Raw genomic sequence first — 25,686 nt, 5'->3', positions numbered from 1 at the left:
AAAGTGCTTCGAAAGTCGGTTCAAACGCATGCAAAAATGTATTGATCTTCAAGAATAATATTTTGAAAAACAATAAAGCCATTTTCAATAAAAAATATTTGCTTTTACTGTCTACCTCAAAACTTAAGTAGCAACTCTCGTATTTAAGTCATATGTTGACAATTCTTGATGGAATTCCATTGTAATTATATAAAAACTTAAAAAGCGCTAATTGGTCAAATAAATAATAAATAAAGTGGAAGTACTAAGTACGAGTATTTTAAATTTATGATTTGCATTTCAATATAAGTTATAACATAAAATATTATTTTAGTATTGTTGTATTGTGGCAGAATGTTTTTTAAGAATTTGGTTGATTCGGATTGTAAAATTTTCATTCGTGCTTAATTTTGAATCGCAATATAATAAAGCCTTTATGATTCAAGGACACGGTATACTATAAACAGTAGAATTATGATCGTATAATAATTTAGGTGACAGGTGGAAAATTGGGATTGAAAGTTTTATTGAATAAAGCTGAATTAGAACGGGAACTGTTTGCAAAGGTTATGGATTAAAAAAAGTAGATTTTGAAAGTAGTAGAGATAGATATTATTTATGATTGTATTTTGAATTGATTTAAAATGCGATCTCATATTAAGTTACGTTTTTTATTACCTTTAAAATATCACTCATTGAAATGCAAAATTGTTATACAATAAGTGACAACGACTATCTTCAAAGTTTTTACAAACAAAAAAAAGATCATACTACAACAAAGATGAATAACATTTAAGAGAAGGTCATATAAAAGTCTAGGCATCTACAGGGCTTATGACCTGTCATTGGCTGGTTAAAGTAGCCACTTTGTGACCACTTAAACCATGGACATACTAGGCAACGCTTGAAATTTTAATTTTTCAATTGTTATACTTCTTCATGGACCAGGTGGATTTTAAAACAATATTTTGATATAGGTAACCTTGTTGTCAAATTATAAAAAAGTGGAACATAAAAACAAAGTGATTTTATTTTACTTTAATGTATTAAATAATAATCTTCCACAAAGTGTTTCAAACATCAAAAATACAATATTTTGAGTTTGTCCAAATTTTTGTAGACACGGACTAGATTGAACTTCCTAGGAAGCTGTTAATATTAACACATTGCAACAGAGATGATGAACACTTTAGAAAATGTAATATAAAAGTCTTGGCATCTACAGGGAAGTAGCCATGTGGTCCTTTATATAAATAAATACGAGTAAAATATTTTTTTTGATACAAATCATTGTATTGCTTTTCAAAATATTTGCCATTAAGTTTTATACACTTTTGCATACTTTCATACTAATCTCAAAACAGTTATTTTCAACTCTGAAGGTGGAATCTCCAAAACAAGGTATTAAAAGGCTTCAACGGTTTCTTGAGATAATGAAAATTGATGTTGGTGCTTTTTACTGATTGTTCTTTATTACTAAAAGTTAAACAAAGCAATTTTAAGCATTGTTGTTAAGTAAAACCTTTACTTAAATCGTAAAAAAATCATCTAGCTAAAATTTTCACTTAAATCCTTAATTTTAAAATATAACCTAAAAAAAACAAAAAAAAATATCAAATTTTACGAAATACTATATCGTCACATCTAAATAGCGCCATCTAGTTTATATTAAGAAAGTAAGTTCCTCTTTTTTTTTATGTCATCGCAGTGGTGCAAATGGCAGTTTCGCGTATGTGTGGTACTTATTCTGACCAATTCAAAAGAAATTGAAGTTATTATGAGTTAGCTGACTGTTGTCTACGCTTCAAGGTGCTTGTTTGAAATCTCCAATAAAATTGAAAATCCCGCTGCTAGTGAGATATGATTTGTAATTCGTTTCCTTAATGCGAAAAACATTAAAATAGTCCTCATTCATCAATTCAGCTCTGAGGTGTACGGAGAACATGTGATAAGTAATTCAATTGTACGGAGACGAGTGAGACAGTTTAATAAAGGTCGTGTAATGTGCACTATGACAAACGAAGTGGGCGTCTTTCTGTGATTAGTGACGAACTGGTTTGTGCAGCTAAAGAAAAAAAGAAAAAAAAACGGAAAGTTTACCATTTTTGTTCTCTTAATGGAATTTATCTAAATTGAAAATCACTTGTGTGTGATTTATTTATACATCAACGGTATAAAGAACCTTTTACAAAAAATAATAACTTACAGAAATAATCACAGCAGTGCGCAATAAACATGTAGTACATAGTATGAAATAATAGAATTATTAAAACTAAAAAAAATAGTGAAGATATAATACAAAAAAAAAGTAAAAAAGAAACATAACATCTCTAAATAAAATATAACAATAACCGTGAGAAAATCTTATGTTCTAAATATGAATATAACACAGTAAAGTTAAGAATAACTAGACAATAATAATTTAAAAAATATACGTAGCTTTATTCTACAGAGTTTTGATACAATACTTGTACAAAAGTTTATAAACAAATATCACAATGACATCAAGCAGTAACTGTTAAGACTAAGCTCTGGCCGATTCCTTTTAAAATAAATAATGCCAAAAACGGCCACTGCAAACGCCACATGTCCTATGTGATATATAATATGTCAACGGTATCCTATCAAAGAAAAATATTGCTTCGGAAATAATGTTCGAAATACTAGTTTCCAAATAGAGAATCTTCAAATAATATTTGTAATCTGAAAGCTTGTTTTAGTACTAAAACACCGCGACTGGGTTAAAGATGTAAAATATAGTGTACTTTTTTGTATGGAGTAATAAACTAAGATAATCGGGTAGTTTCATCATTCACTGAGAACGAGCTGGGCGCGCTTCATGGATATTTTTTTGTAGGAAAATATAATTGGCAGTGGTGATTTACAATTAATAAAAATCATTTTATTTATTTTCCAATAAACATGTTTACTATAAAACATTATTATTATCTAAAATCAAATACAATTGTAAGCTGTGCATAATCGCTTATTTTGACGATTCGCCCTTGACTTTATCACACACGCCAATCACGTAACAAGTAAAATGTCACCCAAATTAAATATGGCGTGTCTTTGGATGTTTAGATATTAATTTCACTTTGTACATCAGACAGTGCAGAGTAGATTTCATGTTGGCACGCTTCCTCATAATAACGTAAATGTTTTACTAGCGTACTATGTGGAAGGAATAAGGAATTTAAGAATAGAGTAATTGAAGAGATACTTGTCCGTTTGTTAAGTAATTTTGAAGAAAGTTAATACACGTTTATATTTTTTAATACATCATTTATATTTGAAGCACTAACTTTGTGGTATACCAGAAAACAGATTACAAAAAATAATGAGAACCTTATTGTTTTATAAATAAAACACGAGTGATACTTTAATCCACAAATTTGGAATATCCAGTTGTGGATTAAAGTATCACTCGCGTTTTATTTATATAATAAATTACAATGAACTTCCATCAAGAATTTTCACTTACAAACTTAAATGTTTTAGAACCTAATTGATAAAATATTAAATCAAAAACAAACTAATAAATAAATATTTATATTAAACCTGCATTCTACACAATTATTAATATAGGAACATTGTTAAAAATCACTAAGATATGGTCCCTAAATGTAATAAATCTGGCATATACTAATTAAATTGATATGATTGTGATTCAACCAACATTAGAACAACTTAAAGAAAGTTTCAATTTGATTAAAAGTACACTTTAAGTGCCTAAATAATAATATTTTTTCTGAATTTGCCAACCATCTAATAAATTGGTTTAAAAGTTAGTAAAATATTAAAATAAGACATCTTGGAAATCTTAGAAATTAAAAAAGCGATTCGTAATAAGAAAAAAAAATAATAAATAACTAAATAAACCATATCAATCAACTCATCTTTAAAAGAACAACATTACAAAAAGGCTTGATTTATTAACTCCTTATGTAACGATGTAATAATATATAATTTATGTGTTAAGTATACCTTGATAAAGAAACTTGTGTAGCTTTGAAACTGGGCGGTAAAAACAAAATGTAAGTGGTTAAAAAAAAGGTTGTTTTATAGTCAGTTTTTTGAATGATTATATTATTAATTATGTATTTGATTACAGAAATAAAAGACTAGTGATAATTAATTCTGTGTCCAGGCGGATATATAGTGACACGTATTCAAAAGGCCCATTTTAGTAAAATTTCTTTCAGTGTTTGATTTCATTTGTTTACGCCTCGGCTTATTACTGGCTCCGGAATTTGTTAATTTTTAAGTAAACTGTCATACATACTAAGACAACGCAAACACGAGATCATAAGATCGTGGGGTAATTGCTACAACGAAGTAACTTTAAAATCAGCATTTTTGAGTTACCCACCAAAAACACTAATTTGTATCTTCCTCCATGAATGCAAGAAATAGGCACGTTGAGATTTATTAAAATCATATTATGATAATTTGAATGCATAACTTGTCTTTATGTAGTATTGATGCAGGAGGACAAAAATGTGTTTTAGGTGATTTACCCACAAATGTCGATTTTGAAGTAACCTATAGTAGGGCCAATTTTATAGATCACATTTGACATTTGTCGGTTTTAGCTTCATAGTGAGGTAACCTGCTTAAAAACATCGATTATAGTGAATGAATCGATTCGAACTTCAAACATAATATACGTCAATTGAATTCAGTTGCTATGAAAATGTACTTATAGGTACTGTAATTTTATTTTCAAAATCATAAGTCAAATCCCTGTCCCATTATTATTTTCTATCCTACATTTAAGGAACAAAATAAGATATGTACATAATTTAACAAAACTATCAACATTCGATTTTTCTGGGTAACATCCCTAGTGTTTAAAAAGAAAAAGGGTTCACTGATGCAACATTGTAACGACGTTTAGAACAGAAAAAGTTTATTATGTTTAGAATGGTTTAATAGTGAAAATAAATCATAAAATAATCTTATTTTGTCATTATTACAATAAATATGTAATCGTAATTGACAAAAGTTAAGCAATTGTGCAGTTCTAAATTCGAAAAAATAAATAATATTTTATTACCGCCCTTACAAGGTTATGTTGTTGAATTTTGATGAAGTGTCAAATGTGACCTATTCAATTGGCCCTACTATAATTGAAGTAATTAGTCCGTTGGATAATGTTTATTATTTTTGATAATATGCGTTTTAATGTTTATTCAAAAGTCAGTATATTGTGCACATAAATAATTACAAAAAATAAATTCAATTATCTTATCTGATTTTTAAAACCTTGTTACAGGAACAAGACAACTTTGCGGCTTTAAGAAATATAGTGAAGGAAGGAAGTGTCCAGTGCAAGGAACTAATCAGTATCCTGCAACAAAGGTAACAAATTTTCATAATAATTGAACTCAGTTATGCAAAAAATCAGCCAGCCAAAGAAAAGTTAAGCTTCGATAATAGCACTTTTCTGAAAATAGTGAATTATCAAATCCACACCACAGTTGGGATGTTTTTGACTTAAACAAATGGTAAACAATGAATACATGTTTTTTTTTTTATATTACAAACAAAAATATAATGATGTATTTGATAAGTTTTAATGAGTTTAAAAGTACTTTTAGAATTTCCTAGTGCTGTGGGGGTTTTCTGCAAATTGAGAAATGCCATTTTTGTGATCGACACCATTTTCAGAAGATGATTATGCCAGTTTTTTTGTATGAAAGCGGTCTGGCTGTTTTAAGCAGAACATATAATTGACCTTACTGCACGCGATAACACCGATATCTTATTTTTTCAAAATTGTTGACTGGCTGCTTTCTGCATACCTACGCTCAATTAACCCTTTCGGACATAAGGGAGTATTCAAGATCCCCCAGGTAGCACGTTTTTTCAATTACTCTTTTGTTTCATCATCCGTACTCCGAAACCTACATCTAGAAGTTTCGGAAAGTTTCAATCTAGCAAGATGTTTATTCGATCTGCAGTGTCCTATAATATAAGGGGTCTAGTGATAATCCTCAGTTGGTTTCGGCTATGTTTCAAACAAAAAAGAAAGCAAACCTTTTCGAGTACTCCTTATGAATATGATTATAATTATTACTGTTCTGTGTTCCGGAATTTAAGAAGTAAGGCAAGACACAATGATCCCATTTGTAAGCAGAACACAATGTCAAATAAATGTATCACCAATCGGCACGTAATATGCAGTAATCGCCATTTCACACACGAGGCGTGATTGTTTTAGTGATTTAGAGAGCATTGTCGATTATTTTGCTAGCCGAATTTTGATTATTTCGTGACAGATTTGATTATTTCGAATAAATTTTTCTTTTATTATATTTTGCATACACGGTTCGATTTGTCGCGCGTCGTGGAAAACATTATTATACTTTATAGTTCATTTTGTTATCCAGTGCCAGAAATTGAAGAATATTCAGATCATATTATAGGGAGGTATCCATTCCATGTTCCTATCCTTTCTCAAATATTTCCCAATCACAAAACTGAATGAAATTCGATTTTCATTTACAGTCCGCCTTTTCGTTAACATTTTGGTCTAACACAAATAAATGTGAAGGTACAAAAAAACAGTATGGATAATAAACAATAATACTGGAGAATGTTAGTGCTTCGGGTTGTAGTCCTATGGCTAGTGTCGCGGACTCACAGACCAGAGTTCCGAGATTCGAGGTAAAAAAAAAATATATAATAATAATTAGGATAATTTCAATATTTTTAGCCTATCACGGAAATTTTAATAAATTGGAAATACTTCAAAATAAAGCCATGAGAATAGTGCTAAAGAAAAGTAGTTATAATAAATTAGAAAAAAGTAAGAAGATGTTAATTGGATAACAATAAAAAAGATATTGATATATAATATGCTTGTTTTTATATTTAAATTTTTAAACAATCAAATGCCCAAATACTTCATTAATAAGATATTTCGATAGAAAATAATATTACTAGAAATAAGAATAGAATAAGGCTGGCATTTGTAAAAAAACAGAATCTCAAAATTCTATTATGTATAAAGGTTTGAAAATGTATGAAAAGATGCCTGAATGTATAAAGAATACAAAAAGTTTGAATGAATTTTAAAAGAAACGTTATGTGTACTGTAAAATGATGTAAATAGATTTGTAAGTAAAATAAGTGTTAATATTAGTTTATATACTATGTGTTGCAATATAAGCTAACTTAAGAAATAAATAAAAAATAAATATATACATACATAAGTAATTAAAAAATGAAAAAGTTTTTGAAAAAGGTTTAAATTATCCCTAGCTAACAACAGAAGTTGTTAGCTTTCGTCATACTTTCATTTTTAACACGCATGGCAATAAAATATTTATGCTATATATTTTTTGTTCTAAATAGGCGAAAAGGTTTTCACGGTCACTGTTATCAATATGTTTCTTTTTTGGGTGATACCGTGTGTGTTGGATTTGTTCCGACGTTTCAGCTACCATTGCAGGAGCCATCTTAATTACTCAGTTTACCCTGAAGATGGCTCCTGCAATGGTAGCCAAAACGTCGGAATATATCCAGCACACACGGTATCACCCAAGAAAGAAACATTTTTTTTGTCCTAGTTTTAATTTTCTTCAGTAGGATTTAATTTCAATTGTACCTGTATGTATTATATGGAAATGTGTTCGCCATTGTTGAATGAACTGAATAAGTCCGTATATAAAACAATAATAATAATATACAGAGAGCCGGGAAATGCCGTACGTGATTTAGAAGGACAACTACCTATAGGCAGATTGGTGAATGTTACACTGTGTGTAAAGTGATCACCTAATCCAGCCGATGACAAATCATAAGCTCTGAAATTGCCCAGACTTCCGTATTCTCAGGAACTTCATCTCCGTTGAAAATATCTAGTATTAATTAGAATAAGTTAAACAGTGATGTAGTACATTTGTTTAAAGCCTGTATAATTAACATACCAATCACTTATAATCCATGGGCTTTTACGAGTTTGAGATATTTCAAAGATATTTAATTATTCGGCAATTCTTCTTGCATAGCTTTATTCTCTTTTGGCTTACGGTGGTATTATGCAGGATTTTCAGAGATATTAAAAATAACTCGTGTCGTAATGTGCAGAGAGGAAAGATATGCAAACATTAGTGTATGTACATATATATATATATATTATACAGAACTTTACGAAGAGTATTCTCTTCCGCCTCAGAAATAAACTGCATTTGAGGCTATTTTTGTCCAATGATAAATAAACTTATGTCGTTTGCAGCTTACATTAAATGTGGTTTAGGATCGTTTTGACTTCAGATAATTTATCATAAAATTTGCTTTCAATTCCTGGTTTTAATTATATTTTTTTTAAATGAGAGCTGCTAATTATTAATTTATTTATTCGACGGATTACGCCTTTGACAAAGTATAAAATTGAAATAAAAATATATATTTTAAAAAAATGTTTTTTTTATTAAAAGAGAAAAGAAATATTTGCGTTCTTTTGATTAACCCAAATATTTAATTTTGAGGGTCATTTTCAAAAATTTGTAAATAACTCACTATTAGAAAATGGGATCAAGTTGGGGTAGAATAGGATCTGAACCACGGACCTTTGAGCCCGAGAAACTAGCCACGGGACCACAACCTGATCAAACAAAATGAAATCATCAAAAGAATGAAACAAAATACAAAACGCCTGTATACAGGTAAAAAAATATAGATACATAAAATCAGCATAAAATAAAAAATTAAACAAGAAATTGAAGCATAGGCATGCAGCAAATTTACAATAAATAAACATTAATAAATTACAACATGGATGGGAAATAACCTAAAAGAAGGTAATATAGAAGTCTAGGCATTTACAGGGCTTATGACCTGTCATTGGCTGGTTTAAGTGGCCGCTTTACACACTGTGTAACATTCACCAATTTGCCTATGTTTGAACATTCATATTTATTAAATTCTTCCATTTGTTGATTTTATTAAAGTTAAAGAGCTGAAACCTTTATCGTTGTGAAGATATTTTGTTGTTAAGATTCAACTGTTGTACTCGTAATTTGTTAATCTTAATGACTCCGAGGGGGTGAAATCCAGTCTTTTGTCGACAAACATCTTGACAAACTCAAATATTGCAAAAAATAAACTAATACACTCTCTTAATACCCATACACAATTCCTCTTTCTTCTCTAACTCATATAGTGTCCATGCGGCTCGACTGTGGAATCATCTCCCATCCACCATCAAAGATGTTACTACATTATCTCTGTTTAAATCACGTTTGAAGAAACATCTCCTTTCTCTTCCTTAATCTCTCCTCTTTTCCTTTTTCCTCTTTCCTCTTTTTTCCTTTTTCCCATTGAGTAATAGTTTTGATTTAAGGTAATTTATAAACAAATACGTTTATTTCTATTTTTATATATTTTTAACTTTTTAATCTTTTTTTTTTCCATTGAATATGTTCTGTAACTTGAATTATAAAAATAAAACTTTTATTTCATTGGTTGGTTGGAAGAAATTGCCACTTGGCAATAAGCCCGCCAATGTACAAATAACATTATGTACAAAAAGTTAAATAAATAAATAGATCAGTTGCATCTACCTCGAAAGGCAAATTTATTATACCTCTACGCGAACAGCGCACTAAATTCGGCGAACACTCTCCCAGCAAAAGTGCGAGGCTGTGAGAGTAAAGCGATGTTTTGGAAGAAACTTAAAATGCACTTGTTCTCTAAATCATTTGAGTAAATACTTAGCATGTGGTGACAAAGTACATTGTTTTTCTTAAATTAAAAAAGCTAATATTAAATGTATATCTTTATATAATTACTTTTTAAAGCTCCCTTGAGGTATTGTATTACGAAAATGGCGCTATGTTATCCATAATAATGATAATAATACAAACCATCGCCCGAGGCCAAGGGCCGTTGTTAAATAATTGAATGTAAATAAATTAAATAGCAGTTTCTAGTTTCCTGAAGTTTTGCTTAGCACATCACAAGTAAGAATTTTGGGCTTAGTTCCGAACTTCGGTTTGGCAACCATCCAGAGTATTGAGTTTAATACCATTTTATTGATGGCTGTAGAGTTCTTGTATGTGGCCTAGATTTACGCGACATTTCAAGGAAAAGATATGAAAAATGAACGTATTTTTAGTGTAAACTACGTAGATACGTAGGTTTGTTAAAATTAAAACCAATTTTACAACCACTTAAATATTTGTAATAGGAGTTGCATATTTAAATACCTCACTCATAAGGTAAAATATTTTATTTGATTTATTTAATCTTTCGTTCTCCGTACTCGGCGAGTTTGTTTGCTACGAGGGCGGATTGAAAATGAAGCTACCTAAGTAGGAAAAAAACATTTTTTTATTCAAAAACCATTTATTTATCAACATAGTTTCATTTTACTTTGACACACTTAGTAAGAGGATATTCCAACTTTTTTATACCATCTGAATAATACTATTTCGGGAACCTCTCAAAATATGCGTTCGGTAATCACTTTTTCGTTTGAGCTGAATCTTTTTCCTGCGAGCCATTTTTTCAAGTTTGGAAACAGAAAAAAGTCACTAAGAGCTAAATCTAGACTATAAAGTGGACGATCAATAAATTCGAAATGTAATTTACGTAATTTTAGCATCGTATCTAATGCTGTGTGAACCGGTGCGTTGTCTTGAAGAAAGAGCACTTTTTTTTCTTTAAATGTGGTCATTCATTTGAAGAATTGTTTTATATAAGTTGCGATGTCGACTACGATGCGCTTTGTAGCTGCAAGAATTTCCGTGATGTTAGCTTTCATATTTTAATATCTTAATTGAACTTCAATTGTAAACGGGGCCTAGATTTTAAGCCACCCATGCGCTCTGTAGCTGCAGGACATGTAATCTAGACTTTTTCTTTAGCGCCCCTTAATTCCGCCGACTAAAGTCTAAAATTTACACTCTTTAGTAAAATATTATTTATAAATTAAAAACACTTCCTACTCATTTTCTTGTGCAGTGTAAATGGAGTCAAGATTTCTAAACGTCCGTGCGCTATTTAGCTGCAAGACGTGTTGTAATCTAGCTCTTAAAAAATATTAAAATTTAATCCTAATGGAAATGGAGTACTAGAATCCCAATTGTCTATGCGCTCTGTAGCTGCAAGGCGTGTTGGGATGCATATTGGACAGAGCCCTTGAATTGATCTTCACAAAAATGGCGCTATATAAATTATCTTAAATATATAAATAAATAAAAATAATGAATCTGAGTTAAAAAATACCACTTTATCTTCTGCTTATTTTACGATTGCGACGGTTAGCGTGTATGAACTTTGGTTTTCTCTGTTTCCAGGGCTGAAATTGAACGTCAGTACTGTTGCGGGATGCTCCGCGTAGGCGCGAGGGCGCGGCGCGCGTCCAAGGGCGCCAGTTGGGCGGCTCTGGCCTCCAGGAGGGCGGCTATAGACATGGAAGTGAGAGCTCAGATGCACAGGTAAACCTATTCTTATATTCTAAATTCTAATTAAAATTGTTCTCAAAGTTAAATTTTCTTGTCTTTAAGAGATTGCGTAGAATAACAGTAAAAATCATATTTTCTCAAAGGTGCCCAATGTCTGGGTATGAACTAAATAAATATTTGTGTACTGTTCTTTTCAATCAAAGAGAAAGATGTTGTTTGTACGAGTAGGTATGATTTATGTATGAGTTATAATGCAAATTTTGTCTGCCTCGTAGTGTAGTAGTCAGTACGTTTATCTACCATGCAAGAGGTCTTGGGTTCGATTCCCGACATGGTTGACATGAAATATTTATTTAAAAGTTGTTTTTACACTAGAATGTTTCATAGTCTCTGGATTGAATGAAATATTAGTGTGTATGTAAATGGTAAGTTTCATGGGAAAACTATTTAACCTCTTATTCTGCTTCCTCTTCATACACAAAATGCACCTTCATTGGCCGCTTAACAAACCCCTCAAACCTTATGTTATATCCTTAAAATTTTAACTTTCTTTCTTTAAAAAGAATGCTTTTTATTTCTACATCCCCTTCCCTTGTACTTCAAAACTCATCACCTTATCCCACATTTCTTATAATACAACGGTATAAAAAAATTATTTTTTTAAATAAATTTATACGATCAAGTTCTCTCTCTCTACCCACAAACAGCTGTAATTCGAAAATTATACGCATATTCACACACATTAAAAAAAATACATATTTTACCCAATCAGTTTTTTGGTAAGCTAGTAGACATTGTCTTCGAAAATTTAAAAGTAAATTACCGTCCTTTTGTCGGCCTCGTGGTGTAATTTTCAGCGCGTCTGCCCACCATGCAAGATATTTTGGCTTCAATTCTCGACATGTTTGATATTAAATATTTATTTTAAAGGTTGTTTTCACACCGGAATATTTCAAAATCCCCGTACTGGTACCTGCAGCGTAAGATTATTCAACTGACCTTCATGTAACAAAGAAATATGAAGATACGCTGCGACTGGTGTACCAAAGTAGTACCCTATGCACCATTAGGAACGGAAAGCAAATGATGATGATACATAACTCTCCGAATTCCGTAATTTTTGTTCTAGAAGTTTCAACAAACAGTAAAGGTAATTGTTGAAATAAATAAAAATAGGATACAAAATGCCGAACGCTCTCAAAGTGGAACGGAAGGTCTGTTGATGCCTGTAAATAGGCCGGTTTCTCCTGAATGAGTTTTCTGTGGTTTTCACTTCATAGAGCAAATGCGGAGCAGTTCCTTAACAAGGCCACAGCCGATTATCCCATCAGATCCTCACATATAGTCAGAGTAATTAGAAGGAGCATAGCTTTTGCAGTTAATATAAGCTTTAATAATAATAATAATAATGTTTGGATAATTTATATAGCGCCATTTTTGTGAAAATCACCTCAAGGGCGCTGTACAAAAAATAAATATCCCAACACGTCTTGCAGCTACAGAGCGCAAGGACAATAAGAAATCAAGCCCCTATTTACATTTTTATTTTTAAAATTCTTATTTGACAATGAAGTTTAAAGTTTAAGTGATATTTTAAAAACGAAATTAAAAGCAAATTTATAAAATTAGAAGTTAGATAACAACAAATCTTGCAGCTACTGAGCGCATGGATGGTTGAAATTCTAGACCCCATTTACTAAATTTAGATATGTGATAGTTGATAACATTTACATAATATGATAAAAATAATATGATAGCTAACATCACAAAAAGTCATGCAGCTTCAAAACGCATCAACAAATGGAATTTCAACAACATAAGAATGATTTTAAAAAGTTAATAATAAAAAATAATTTTAAAAATACGCATTAATAATACATTGAGCAAAGAACTAGTAAGTATGGCAATTAAGTGAACATGTAACAGCACAAAAAGTAAAATATAAAAAACTTAACAAAGATAGCATTCCTCAACTTATTATTAAGGTTAACTAGAGAATAGACGATACTCAAACTCAAACTCGTCCCTGTTTTATTTTAGTATGCAGTAAACAGGATCCATTGTCTTTTTCCTAGTAAATAGCTGTAAAAACGCTTTATGCTTTATTTTTTTAATGCTCTGTTTTATTATTATGTTTATTGTAAAAAAACAAAAAAATGATGATAATATATATTTTTTTAAATATTCTAGTTTTTATTTATATTAATTTAACCTGTACATCTGTTTGTTTTCGAAATAAATAAAAACATTTAGTTCACATTTGGCTGTTTCCTGGGAGATGATAGTAAAAACGCATCTGTGTGCGTAGTGTAGAGTGTAGGTACCATGGAATCTATCGGCTTATTGTTAATTTTGTTTGTTATTATTATAAGCATTTTTCCCGCTTAAAATTTCTGATTATTATTATTTTACTTTGTTTAAGATGTCAGTTAAACTTGTGTAGTACTTTTGATATTCGAGTAATTTTACGTGATACAGGAAAAAAGGTATCATTTGTATTTTTAAATGAATATAGATATGTAGCACTATAATTTACAAAAACTGTTTTATAATAAAAAGTTAAATTTCGGCACTTGATCTTCACAAATAAACACTTTTTTAAACAGTTTTAACAGAAGCACAGTTATAAAATCACGAGAGTTTGTGGCGTTTGAATATATTTTGGTTAGAACAAAGCGTTGAATATAATAACGTGTATAAAACAATGCTTTAAATGAATGATCTCATCTAATAAATAGTTACATTTCGGCACTTGATCTTCACAAATCAACACATTATTAAACAGTTTGAACAGAAGCGCAGTTATAAAATCACGAGAGATTGTGGCGTTTGAATATATTTTGGTTAGAACAAAGCGTTGAATATAATAACGTGTATAAAACAATGCTTTAAATGAATGATCTCATCTAATAAATAGTTACATTTCGGCACTTGATCTTCACAAATCAACACATTTTTAAACAGTTTGAACAGAAGCGCAGTTATAAAATCACGAGAGATTGTGGCGTTTGAATATATTTTGGTTAGAACAAAGCGTTGAATATAATAACGTTTATAAAATAATGCTTTAAATTAATTATCTCACTCTTTGTTTATAGCATGTCCATACCTTAGCGACTTAACTCAATGCCTTGTACATAATATGCCAGCCAAAAAATTAGGAACTCCTTAATTAAAAAAAAAAAACAAATAAATCAACCAAAGCAGAACTGAGGGGATTGTTAACAAACTTAGAAATCTCCATTGAAGGGGTTTACTGAGATATTTGCGCAAAATTTTGAAAAAAGAATTGTGAGATTTATAATTATGCTTCACTAATTCAATGGGGAATGCTAAGTTTGCGGAGTCGAGTAGTATAATTGAAATCGGTTTTTGAAAGATTTAGAGACGGTTTTGAATCACGATATTATTTAGGTAGGTAGGTTTTTATGTATTTTGGCATCAATAACTAATTTTCCGTTTTATAAGTTTAATAATACTATTTCTAACTAATTTTTAAGTTTGCATCTAATACCCCAAATTATCAGTATTTTTTTGGTTCACAGAAATTATGTATGTCATTCTTATATCACCAAATTATACCGTGGCCAATTAATTTCCACCGAGAGTACACAAATATTAGTCGAATAAGTTGATTCAATAAATTGATATCAGTTGATTTATTCGTTTCATGGATAATTTTGTGATAATTGATCGATCATGCGGAACATTATTAATAAACCTGACGAAATTGTGAATTTCCTAAAAGAGAGAAATACGTATTGTATTGGGTGTAAACATAAGTTGTGTCTGTTTTTTTAGAAATGAAAAAAATTAACACCAAAAGTAAAAGAAAATGGTAAAAGGCGTACGTCATTCGCAAGAAAATTTTGTTTACAAGATACTCGTATTGTATTTTCTTTGACGTTATGTGTATTAGTTTATTTGATTGCACTTCTTAAAAATGAGCATTTTTGACACCTCCTGATGTTCGCGTTCAATCGAGGGAATGAAAAAAGAACAAATAAGGAGAATACATATCGACTAATTTGTTTTAAATTAAATAATGAAAATTGCATTATTTACGTTTTTTTGTTCTCTCTCCTCGTTCTCTTCATTTGGAAAAATTAAAAAAAAAAACTGCAATCAATAAATAATATATTCATCTTTATTATTTTACAAGAAAATAGTCAATAATGTATTATCTTTATTTCTTTTCTTTTTTATTCCCTCGATTTAACGTGAACATAAAAAGGTGTCTTATATATTCACTGTTGTCTACTTGACATTCCACTTTGAAGGCTGTAATAAAAATAAGAAATACGTTTGTAGCATAAAAGCAAACACATCTTAACCATCATCAATATTTTAAATAATCCCACTTCGCCTGTTTATTTGAGAGAGCTCTTCCAACCTTTATTCATAACATATATTTATAGCACGGACTATCTCTTTATTCTAGCAACGAGAGAACCTTTTGAATTCCCTAATTTTCTTGCCTTCTTCATCACGTTGATTACATCTCTGAGAAATTCAACCATCTCATTGATTACATCTCCAAGAGAGCATTCAAAATTGTTATCACAACATAGACTATCTCTTCGTTCTAGTTACGAGAGAACCCTTTTAATACCCTTTCATCACTCTAATTTTTTTGTCTCCTCTTTCATTGTAGTAGCTGCTTGATTGTGAAATAATCTACCCACGAATGTTAGAGACGCCCCTTCTTTATTACATCACTTATTTACAATTAAGTAAAGATTGAAATGTCACTATCTAAATATTTAAGTTGTTTCTTTATTCTCTCCTCTCTTCACAGTATAGTGTTATTTTTTTCTGTATTTTTATTTTTTTAATCTTTGTTTTTAATTTTTGTATAAAATTGTAAGATTCAATATGTCCCTGTACTTGTAATTTTCTCAAACTGAACGGTTTGGGTAGGTAGGATGAAATTGCCTTAAGGCAATATGCCCGCCCTTATATGTATATAAACTGTACATGTATATAAAGTGTTAAAATAAAATAAATAAACATCTCGTAAAGTAGAAAATTATCTTTCGAATGAACTATAATCTTTACCATTTCGTTTAACGTTTGATGTTAATTTTTTTTATTTCCAAAAAAATGGACACTACTTATGTTAACACCTAATACATATTTATTTATGTCATCATTTATTCGAATGGTCCATACGTTTTCTCTTTTCTGAAAGCGTTATTTTTTTGGAGAAATTAATTTTAATATTTTTTAATTTTTTTATTTAATAGCATAATTATACATTTTTACAATTTAAAACAAAATTCGGTTGTTATATTTTTACTAAAACTAAAATCCCACCAAGCCACTTTTTGTAGCTTGTTGGTGAAGATTATATTTATACTGACTTAATAATATTATATACATTTATAAAAACAATAAATAACATATAAAAATTAACAGCCGGAAAGATCAGAATAAACATGTTTATACAAAAAATAATGTATTCATTTATTTTTTAAATACAAGAAAATGTAAGGAAAATAAATGTTAGGAAACTTTTGTATACCCATATAACTTAAACGACTTTTTGGAATCAACCGATTTCGTCAGAACACTAATTACACTAAAATACACATGCCACCTTAACCATAAAAGTTGCACAAAAATACAAAACCAACGAACCGATAAGATACATGCTATTAGAAGCTAACACCAAAGAAAACTGATTATTATATTATACATAAGATTGTTTTTTATTTTTTTTTTATCAGGTTTTAGCTTCTAATAACATGTGTCCTATCCGCACCGTGGTTTCGTATTTTTGTGCAACTACTAGCGCAATTAGTATCCTAACGAATAGGCGAGCACGTCTCGAAACCGGTACACGTAGAAAAGTTGGTTAGAGATTATATCTAAAGATTTACTTACATGACATTTCAATTAAATTAAAGTTAATGTTTTGAATATAAACAAAAATCATACACTTAATTACTTCCATTTAAATACAAGTTAATAATTAAAATTACTCAGTAAACTTACATTGAACATTTATACAGTTTTGTTTATGGTGTTTTGCCAATAGAAATATTTAATAATGAACATGTTTTTTTTTTTTTTTTTTTTTTTGTATCATTAATACACTAAATTTATTTGTCAATTTTTAAAATGTGTAAATGGGGGCTAAATTTCTAACTGTCTATGCGCTCTGTAGCTGCAAGACGTCCTGTAATCTAGCTCCTATCTGTTATAATTTTTTATTGATCTTAATTGAAAACAAGGAACTAGAATCCCAACCGTCCATGCGCTCTGTAGCTGCAAGACGTACTGGGATATTTATTAATTGTACAGCGCCCTTGAGGTGATTTTCACAAAAATGGCGCTATATAAATTATCCAACTATATATATAACTGTATATATGTTTTAATTTAATAGAAGATGTTTGGTCACAAAACGCTCTCCCTAGTCTTACGGTTTTTGATATTTCAAAATCTTCAGAACGACAACAACAACAACAAACCATCACGCCGTTTCCCCGTAGGGGTAGGCAGATAGGATAGAACGCCATAACACTCTATCTTGGCCTACAGACCTCGCTTCCTCTACATAAATACATCTTCTTATGCACGCACGCCGATTATTCCTACTTTTGACATGTCCATCTTCAAGTATTTGATGGACTTGATTGTGCCATGTCTTTCTCGGTCTTCCTCGTTTTCTGCATCCATCTACATTTGCATCGTAGATCCTTTTAGCCGTTCTTTCGCTGTCCATTCGCTCTACATGTCCAACCCAACGCAGCACCCCTTTCTTGATTCGGTCAATAATGCATGTCTCAGCCTTACACACTTCACGGATCTCGACGTTTGTGCACCTATCATACATCGTTTTACCACACATTCGCCTGAGGGATCGCATTTCGACAGCATTCAACCTACTTTCATCATTATTTTTCCAATTCCATACTTCGCTCCCATACATTAGAGTTGGAACTAGAACTCCGTTGTGAACTGCTAGTTTAGCCTCCTGCGATAAACATTTGTTTGCCAAAGTAGATTTTAGTGCACCGTTCACCCTGTTCCCGGCACTCACCCTCCTTCATTCAGAAACTCAATCTTCAGAAACCTTTTAATAAATGAAATATATATTTTAATCTTAGAATTTAAAGAGCTGAAACCTTTATTTATGCGGGTGAGATTCATCTAATTGAATTATTTCACCTACATACTAGGCAACGCCTGAAACTTCACAAACATCAACAGATGAAATAATTGAAGGAATGTAGATGTTTAAATATAGGCAGAATGGTGAATGTTACACAGTGTGTAAAGTGGCTACTTAAACCAGCCATTGACAGGTCATAAGCCCTGTAGATGCCTAGACTTCTATATGACCTTCTCTTAAATGTTCTTTATGTCTGTTGTAATATGTCAATATTTATTTTATTTGAATATGTAGTATATTCATTTTTTATACAGTATGAACCGTCGCTTTATTGAATTATAATTTAGTGAATACATATTATTGGATGGCAGGGCTTACTGTGTATATATTTAATTACTATAAAAAGAAAATTACCATTTAATCTTTTACAGAATATTTTATTTTTTCTTTCTTATGTTATACAAAAATATTATAACTGTCCATTATTTATTATAGGAGCGAAAATTCATAAACATTTTCTTGTACACCCCCAAACAGGCCATGCCTTTGTGGGATTTTTTGTTTACTATTTTTCTATGATAATGTATTTCGTTGATATGTAATTATGCTTTATTTTTTTAATACTCTGTTTTATTATTATGTTTATTGTAAAAAACAAAAAAAAAATATATATATTCAAGTTTTTATTTATATTAATTTAACCTGTACATCTGTTTGTATTCGAAATAAATAAAATATAAGACCGTGAAAGGTTTATGTTTTCGACTGTAGTTATTAAAATTAATTTGTTTCATTGATAAAATTGTTGAATTTCTCCTCCGTAATCCAGCAAACTTATGCAAGCAAATTAAAAATCATTTTGCACAATATCTTATATTTTTTTTTACAGACAATTTTCCAATAGACTGGTTGAAGAAATTATAAGGCCTCTTCAGAGGCTGGTATCATCTAGGGATGCTGTAAGAAAACAGGTAAATTGAAATAATTTGTATTAAAACAATCTTAATTTATTAAAAAAATTAATAAATGATGATTTTAAAGAAGAAGAAATAAATGAGAAAGTTCAGTGCTACTGGAAATTGGATCTGCAAAATGTTTTCTTATACGCGGTAAAAATTAGGGCATTTAGTTGAACGGTGAAGTATCTTTAAAATGTATAAATAAAAATCATCTTTGAATTATCACAAGTTCTTCCAAATCAACCAATAATGATAAAAGAGTGAATGAGTGTGGTGATAGATTTACTGTTTCCGGGAAGTCAACTCACCAATCAGCAGAACTCGCTCACTGATTGGGACGTCACTGGCGTCACAATTCATTTTCTTAAATTATTATTTTTCAAGGTCGAGAGTGACGTAGGAAGGGCTGTAAGGAGGCTACACGAACTGAGGGATGGAGAGGCTCGGAGTAAAAAGAGCTCACACGCGGCAGCGAGGGTTAATGAGCGACTGCAAGATACAAGGTAACTTTGCATTTGACACTTTGAATAAAATCTCGCTTTTATGCAACATATAAAAGTAATCGCTAAGACACCCGACTCACGCGCGGAAGGTTCCAGGTTTGATTCCCGATAAGAACACAAAAATGTATGTTGATTGTTTTCGAGCCTGGGTGTTCAGTGATTCTGTTGTGGTGCAAAAAAAAGAAACTGGGAATTTTTCGGTGAGGAAATATGAAAATTATGAAAATATAATAATATAAATACGTGCAAAGTTTATTACATATGTAATATCCAAATTAATTGATAATTTTTACCATTGTCGGGTTTCTTCGTGACGATCATTGTCGTACTGGTAGGAGACTAATCTAATTTCTGTAATATACAAGTAATTGCAAGCAGGGGTTGTTAATCATGATTTTATAAAATTATGGGAATTAACGAGTTATCAATCTTACGTTATTATTATTATTTCAATTAAAACGCAGTTTCATCAAGAAATGTAGGTAGAAAAACTTTGTTGTAAAAATAGTTGAAAAATTCAACAAATTATTAAGGCTATTTTACAGATTTCATAAAGCATTTGAGGGTATTAGTAGCAAATTTATAAATCTCCATAATTACTAATATATTTGCGAAAAACTTTGAAAAAAGAATGATGAGTTTTCTAATTGTGCTTCACTAATTCAACGGAGAATGCTAATATGCTTGCGGTGTCAAGTAGTATAATTGAAATCTATTTTTGCTAAATTTAGAGACGGTTTTGAATTACGCCATTATTTAGGTGGGTAGGTTTTTATGTTTAATTTATTTTGGCATCAATAACTTATTTGCCGTTTTTGGTGGAGGTTTCTAAGTTTGCTTAAAATAATTTCAATTTTTCTGATAAGCTGATAAACGGTAACGTCACAATACATGTAAAAACGAAAGTGAAAATTTTTGAATCCTAATTTTTTTAAAAATGTGTTTTCAATTTCAATTTATTTACTCAACGCGTTTATATACATTAAAACAATATATTTAAAGGCACACGTAAGACAAAAAAATAAATGATAGTAAACTATTTACAAAGCAATTATTAAACCACACGTTAACTACTGTAGTAGCATTTTATTTTTATCAAACAAAGAAAACATAGATAAACTAACTGTATTACAAAATAAAGCCTTTAGAATCATTTTGAAAAAAAACCAGATATACGAGGGTAAAGTCGATGGTAAATGAAATGAAATTATTAACATATAAACAAAGAATATTTTACAATACAATGATATTTGTTCATAAAATTTTAAACTCTAATAAAAAAACAGAATTTTGGAAAAAAAAATATCGGAACCAGCATGAACACGATCACAATACTAGAGAAAAGAACAAAATTAGACTTCCATTTAGGAAAAAGGCAAAGTCACAAAATTCAATTTTATTTAAAGCAATTAAAAAGTATTACGAAATGGAAAAAAATATTTATGAAGAAAAAAACATATCAAAATTTAAAATAATGGTCAAGACATATGTGATAAACAATTTATAAATTAAATATATTTGCAATGTTATTATTAGAACACACATAACAATATGTATGATATGTGTGCCCTACTTTCAGATTTAAATAAATAAATAAATAGTGCAATTTGATTTTGAAAAGTTGTCAAATATGTGAAAAAAATTCCCAGCAATTAAAGTAAAAGGAAACCTTCCTCACTAAACTTTATTTCAGTAACATGAAAGTTGTCGATATCTGAAGATATACGATCGAGTAGGCATTGCTTTTTCTTTTTGCATTACCATTGGTATGCTGTTCCTGCAAGCTGGATGATAAAATTGCTTAAGCCGCCGTGTCTATGGTAGCCGTTGGAATCATATAGAAATATACTCGCCTGAATTAAATAGTAATACCACATATCAATCGGAAAAAAAACACGTAAGCAAATATGAATGTCTCGTTTTCTCCAAAATACTGTAGCCAAGTATTCCCAGTATAAAGTTTGACGGGTATAAGGTAATCTTTTAAAGTATACCTTAAAACTTCTGTACCAACTGTAGTATATCAGAGTATTTCAACTCGTAGAGATTCATTCTAAAGTCTGTTTCGCACCAATGAGTTGTATAGAAACTTTAGAATACGAATATTCAATAGCATGGTAATGACGTCAAAATAATACCGAAAATAAATAACAATAAATTGGTTTATTGATTGATTTGATGTTTATTTTGTAGAACTCCATATTTAAACTTATAATTAGAAATCAAACACTGATTTGAATTGAATTGAACACACGTTTGAAAATGCCCTAATAAGGCGAAACAATTGTCACAAAGTTTTTATTTTTATCTGTTTATAGTTGTAAAAATAAAATAAAGTGTTCAGTAGACTCAAATCAGTGTTTGATTTCTAATTATAAGTTTAAATTGGTTTTGTTAAAAAAGTAGGTATACAGTCAATACTGAATGAAAAAATAAATCACTTAAATATTAGTATGACTTCTTGTTTTCGATCGGTTGGCGAAATATTTCATTGTCATTTTACTATTTTTAAATTAATCCATACGAAATGTTTTTACAGCTCTATAAAGGGGTCTTCCCCAAACCAAGAAGCAGAGCTGAAAAGAAAGAAGTTAAAATCTGAAGAAGTGGCTATTAAGAGTGACGTGGAGTATTATATGGCGTGTGTTCGTGCTGAGCGGGCGAGGTTCGTAATTATTCGATTCAATCGAATATCCATTTACCTTTTGCAATCAATCTCTTGTTGTTTTCTTCCATGCCAAAGAAAAAACCAGTACTAAAAGTTTGCTTTTTTATCAAATCTTCTAAGAGAAACATTGGTTTTTATGCTCCCATGTCCAGAATGTATTGATGATTTGATTCTGTGCATTATTTGTAGTTCTTTGGGATACATTGTATTTCATATAATGTTCGTATACAAACATTGCAAAATAATACATGGAACCATACAAAATGTTGTTTAGTATTTAAGTAAACACCAAACAACATTTTGTATGGTTCCATCGTTCTTTGTATTATTTTGCAATATTTGTTTACGTAAATTATATTAAATAGAATTGAAGAATAATTGGACGCTGCTTGCAACACTCTTGTAATTAAAAATAAAATCGCAGGTAATTACGATAATTAGTTAACTTTTAAACCAGCATTTGTGAGTAACTCACTAAAAAATATTTTTTTATTCTCCTTTGTAAATGCTTCAAATACACAAGCTATCCATTCAAATAATTATAAAATGATTTGAATTAATCACGACTTGTCTATTTGTATCATTCACAGAAGAAGATATAACTGTGTGTTTTTAGTGAGTAACTCAAAAACGCTGACTTTAAAAATATCCAGTTATAATAATTACCCCACGGAATAATTTTTAGAACAAAAATAATAAAATATAAATAAGTCGTTAATTTTCTTAAAAATGCATAAGTTTTAAATTCTAACAGCAAAAAAAGAGGAGAAAAGTAACAGAAAAAAGAACAAGACATGTCTAAAAGTTTGTCACAGGTTTGATTTCAATTTGTAAGGAACAGTTTTTTATATGTTCCCCCTTTCTTAGATTTCTTCTTCATTAATGTAAAGTATAAGAGGATTGGAATGATTTTGCTCAATAAAACATGGCACTTTAAAAATCTTTTGTTAAGTTAATTTTACATTTTTCAGAGTCGAATGGGAGACATCTGTGGTGAAAGGTTTAGAATCCCTCGTAGAATTGGAAGAAGAACGACTTGGAGGAATGAAGAAAGCCCTGAAGCGATATGTCACCTTGGCTGCAACTCTGGGACCTGTAAGTGATGTAAAATCAATAATTTTTGAAATATTAATTTCTGTTATTATTTAGAGTATATTTGTGGGTCATCAGACGATATTCCCTTCCCTTCCTTACACTACTCCTATAAAGATAAAAAAGATACATCAGCTCGTTTCTCTTCTGGCAGCGACAAACTGATACAACATTTTCAAACATGTTCAATCACCTAGAAACTTTAATTAAAACCTAAACTAAACCTTAAAGACGTAACTGAAAAAAGCTGTAATCTTCCGTTAAATTGAAATTCAGCATATACCACTTTTAGCCTTAGCAGGGTAAAATACGTCTCCAGGGGGTGCTGTTCTGCAGTAGGATTTCTATGATATTTAGCATTAAAATTCTTTTAAAACTCTCATCATATTCGTCCACCTTAAATTTTATGTTATTTTAATTATTTCTTGATTGAATTTGAATTGAAATCATTAAATACATGCGTATTGAAACCAAAAAAATAATAACACCTTTTATTTTATTGTTTGGTTTGAAGAAACTGCCATTTGGTAAAATAACTGTCAATTTGTAAATACAATTGTACAAAAAGTGAAAAAAACACATTTGAACAATAGCCCTTGACCCCGAGTACAATCTGAAGTTAAAAGAGTACGAAATATAATTTTCTGTTCTAAAATTTGTACCTATATTATATGCATGAAAATTTGAAGTACCTTCTTCGGGTAACCTGTATAAATTTGAATACGTTTTTTTTAAGTACAAAAATTAAAAATCAATTAAAAAATATATAATTAGAGATAATTTTGTTAACTTCCCACTGTAATAAGGGCCCGGAAATTGAACCTACGACCTCGAACATGGTAGACGAATGCGCCAAAACTACTAAGCGAATGCAATTTTTCAATTTTTGTGAAAGTTAAGTGCTGATAAGCGCGAGAAGAAGAAAAAAAAACACGCTTAATATTTTCTAGGGTGGTCTATCGGACGAGAGTCGCCAGCTGGAGGGGCTGCTGGCAGGGGCTCTGAGTGGCGAGGGGCGGGTGGCACGCGGGTTGCTGCAGGCTCCGCCCCCGCCCATGCACCTGCCGGACTTCTACTGCCAACACACCACGCTGGCCATGAACAGAGAAAGGAGAAAGGAGGTAGCCATCAATAAAAGTCCCCTTTAAATTTATATTTACTGAAAGTTTTTTAGTTTTTACCTAAATATATTAAGTAATGTCAGTAGTCAAAATATTTCTATTAATTCCGTTATATTATAAAAATATTAATATATTTTTAATTTTTCTAAGGATAAATCTTTAATTGGTTGACATAAGAGCTTAAAAACGTTATTATGAACCCAATTATTTAGCTACAGAACTGATATTTTGCGAAATGGGTTATTATTTTATCTGTGGAACCATACTCGAGTAATTTGTATCAATAACAGAAGTATACTAGTTTACTACATGAAAAATAAAATATGGGACAAAAATAAGTTCACTTATGCTTCTAGAAATACATTATTCTATTTTTACAACTTAATGAATTATAGAAATGAATCTACTTATACTTAGACCATTTTGTGCCACTAAAAATATTACACGAATGCGCATATTTATTTTATTAAAACCAAAGTTTAATAGGCACAAAGTTGTTTATTGATGCAGACATACACAAGGAACATTTCCTCATTTAGGTAAATGCAAAATAAACAAAATTTCTGTTGCACCCTTATGTCCGCCCATCAAATAAATATCATTGTACCTTTGTACATTTTAGCTCCTTTATATAAAATGGACATAAACCAATTGAATGCGTATTTTGTCTGAGAAATGTCTTGGTGGAATTCAGATTGTAATTCAATATTACACATCGCTTACACCTGTACAAAATTTCTTAGAAGAAGTTTATTGTAATTTTATATCACTAATTGCTTTTACAACATTTTCTCTTTTACGTCATACTCTTCGCTTCTTTATATTTT

At 30.2% G+C, this 25,686-nt stretch overlaps 1 protein-coding gene across 1 annotated transcript in view; it reads left to right on the top strand.

Moving 5' to 3' along the window:
* Positions 1 to 25,686, top strand: part of Nost (Nostrin) — a 104,231-nt gene that overhangs the window by 70,423 nt on the left and 8,122 nt on the right. The window contains exons 2-8 of the mRNA XM_088231435.1: positions 5,258 to 5,343; positions 11,289 to 11,429; positions 19,406 to 19,487; positions 19,860 to 19,978; positions 22,518 to 22,643; positions 23,618 to 23,741; positions 24,689 to 24,859. Of these exons, the coding sequence (XP_088087561.1) occupies positions 5,258 to 5,343; positions 11,289 to 11,429; positions 19,406 to 19,487; positions 19,860 to 19,978; positions 22,518 to 22,643; positions 23,618 to 23,741; positions 24,689 to 24,859 (849 nt within the window). The remainder of the gene's footprint in view (positions 1 to 5,257; positions 5,344 to 11,288; positions 11,430 to 19,405; positions 19,488 to 19,859; positions 19,979 to 22,517; positions 22,644 to 23,617; positions 23,742 to 24,688; positions 24,860 to 25,686) is intronic.

The sequence above is a fragment of the Micrasema longulum genome, unplaced genomic scaffold (assembly GCF_059751315.1).
Source record: "Micrasema longulum isolate JH-2025_06_02 unplaced genomic scaffold, ASM5975131v1 h1tg000886l, whole genome shotgun sequence".
In the NCBI taxonomy this organism is placed as follows: Eukaryota; Metazoa; Arthropoda; class Insecta; order Trichoptera; family Brachycentridae; genus Micrasema; species Micrasema longulum.
This window is presented reverse-complemented; position numbering and strand designations above follow the sequence as displayed.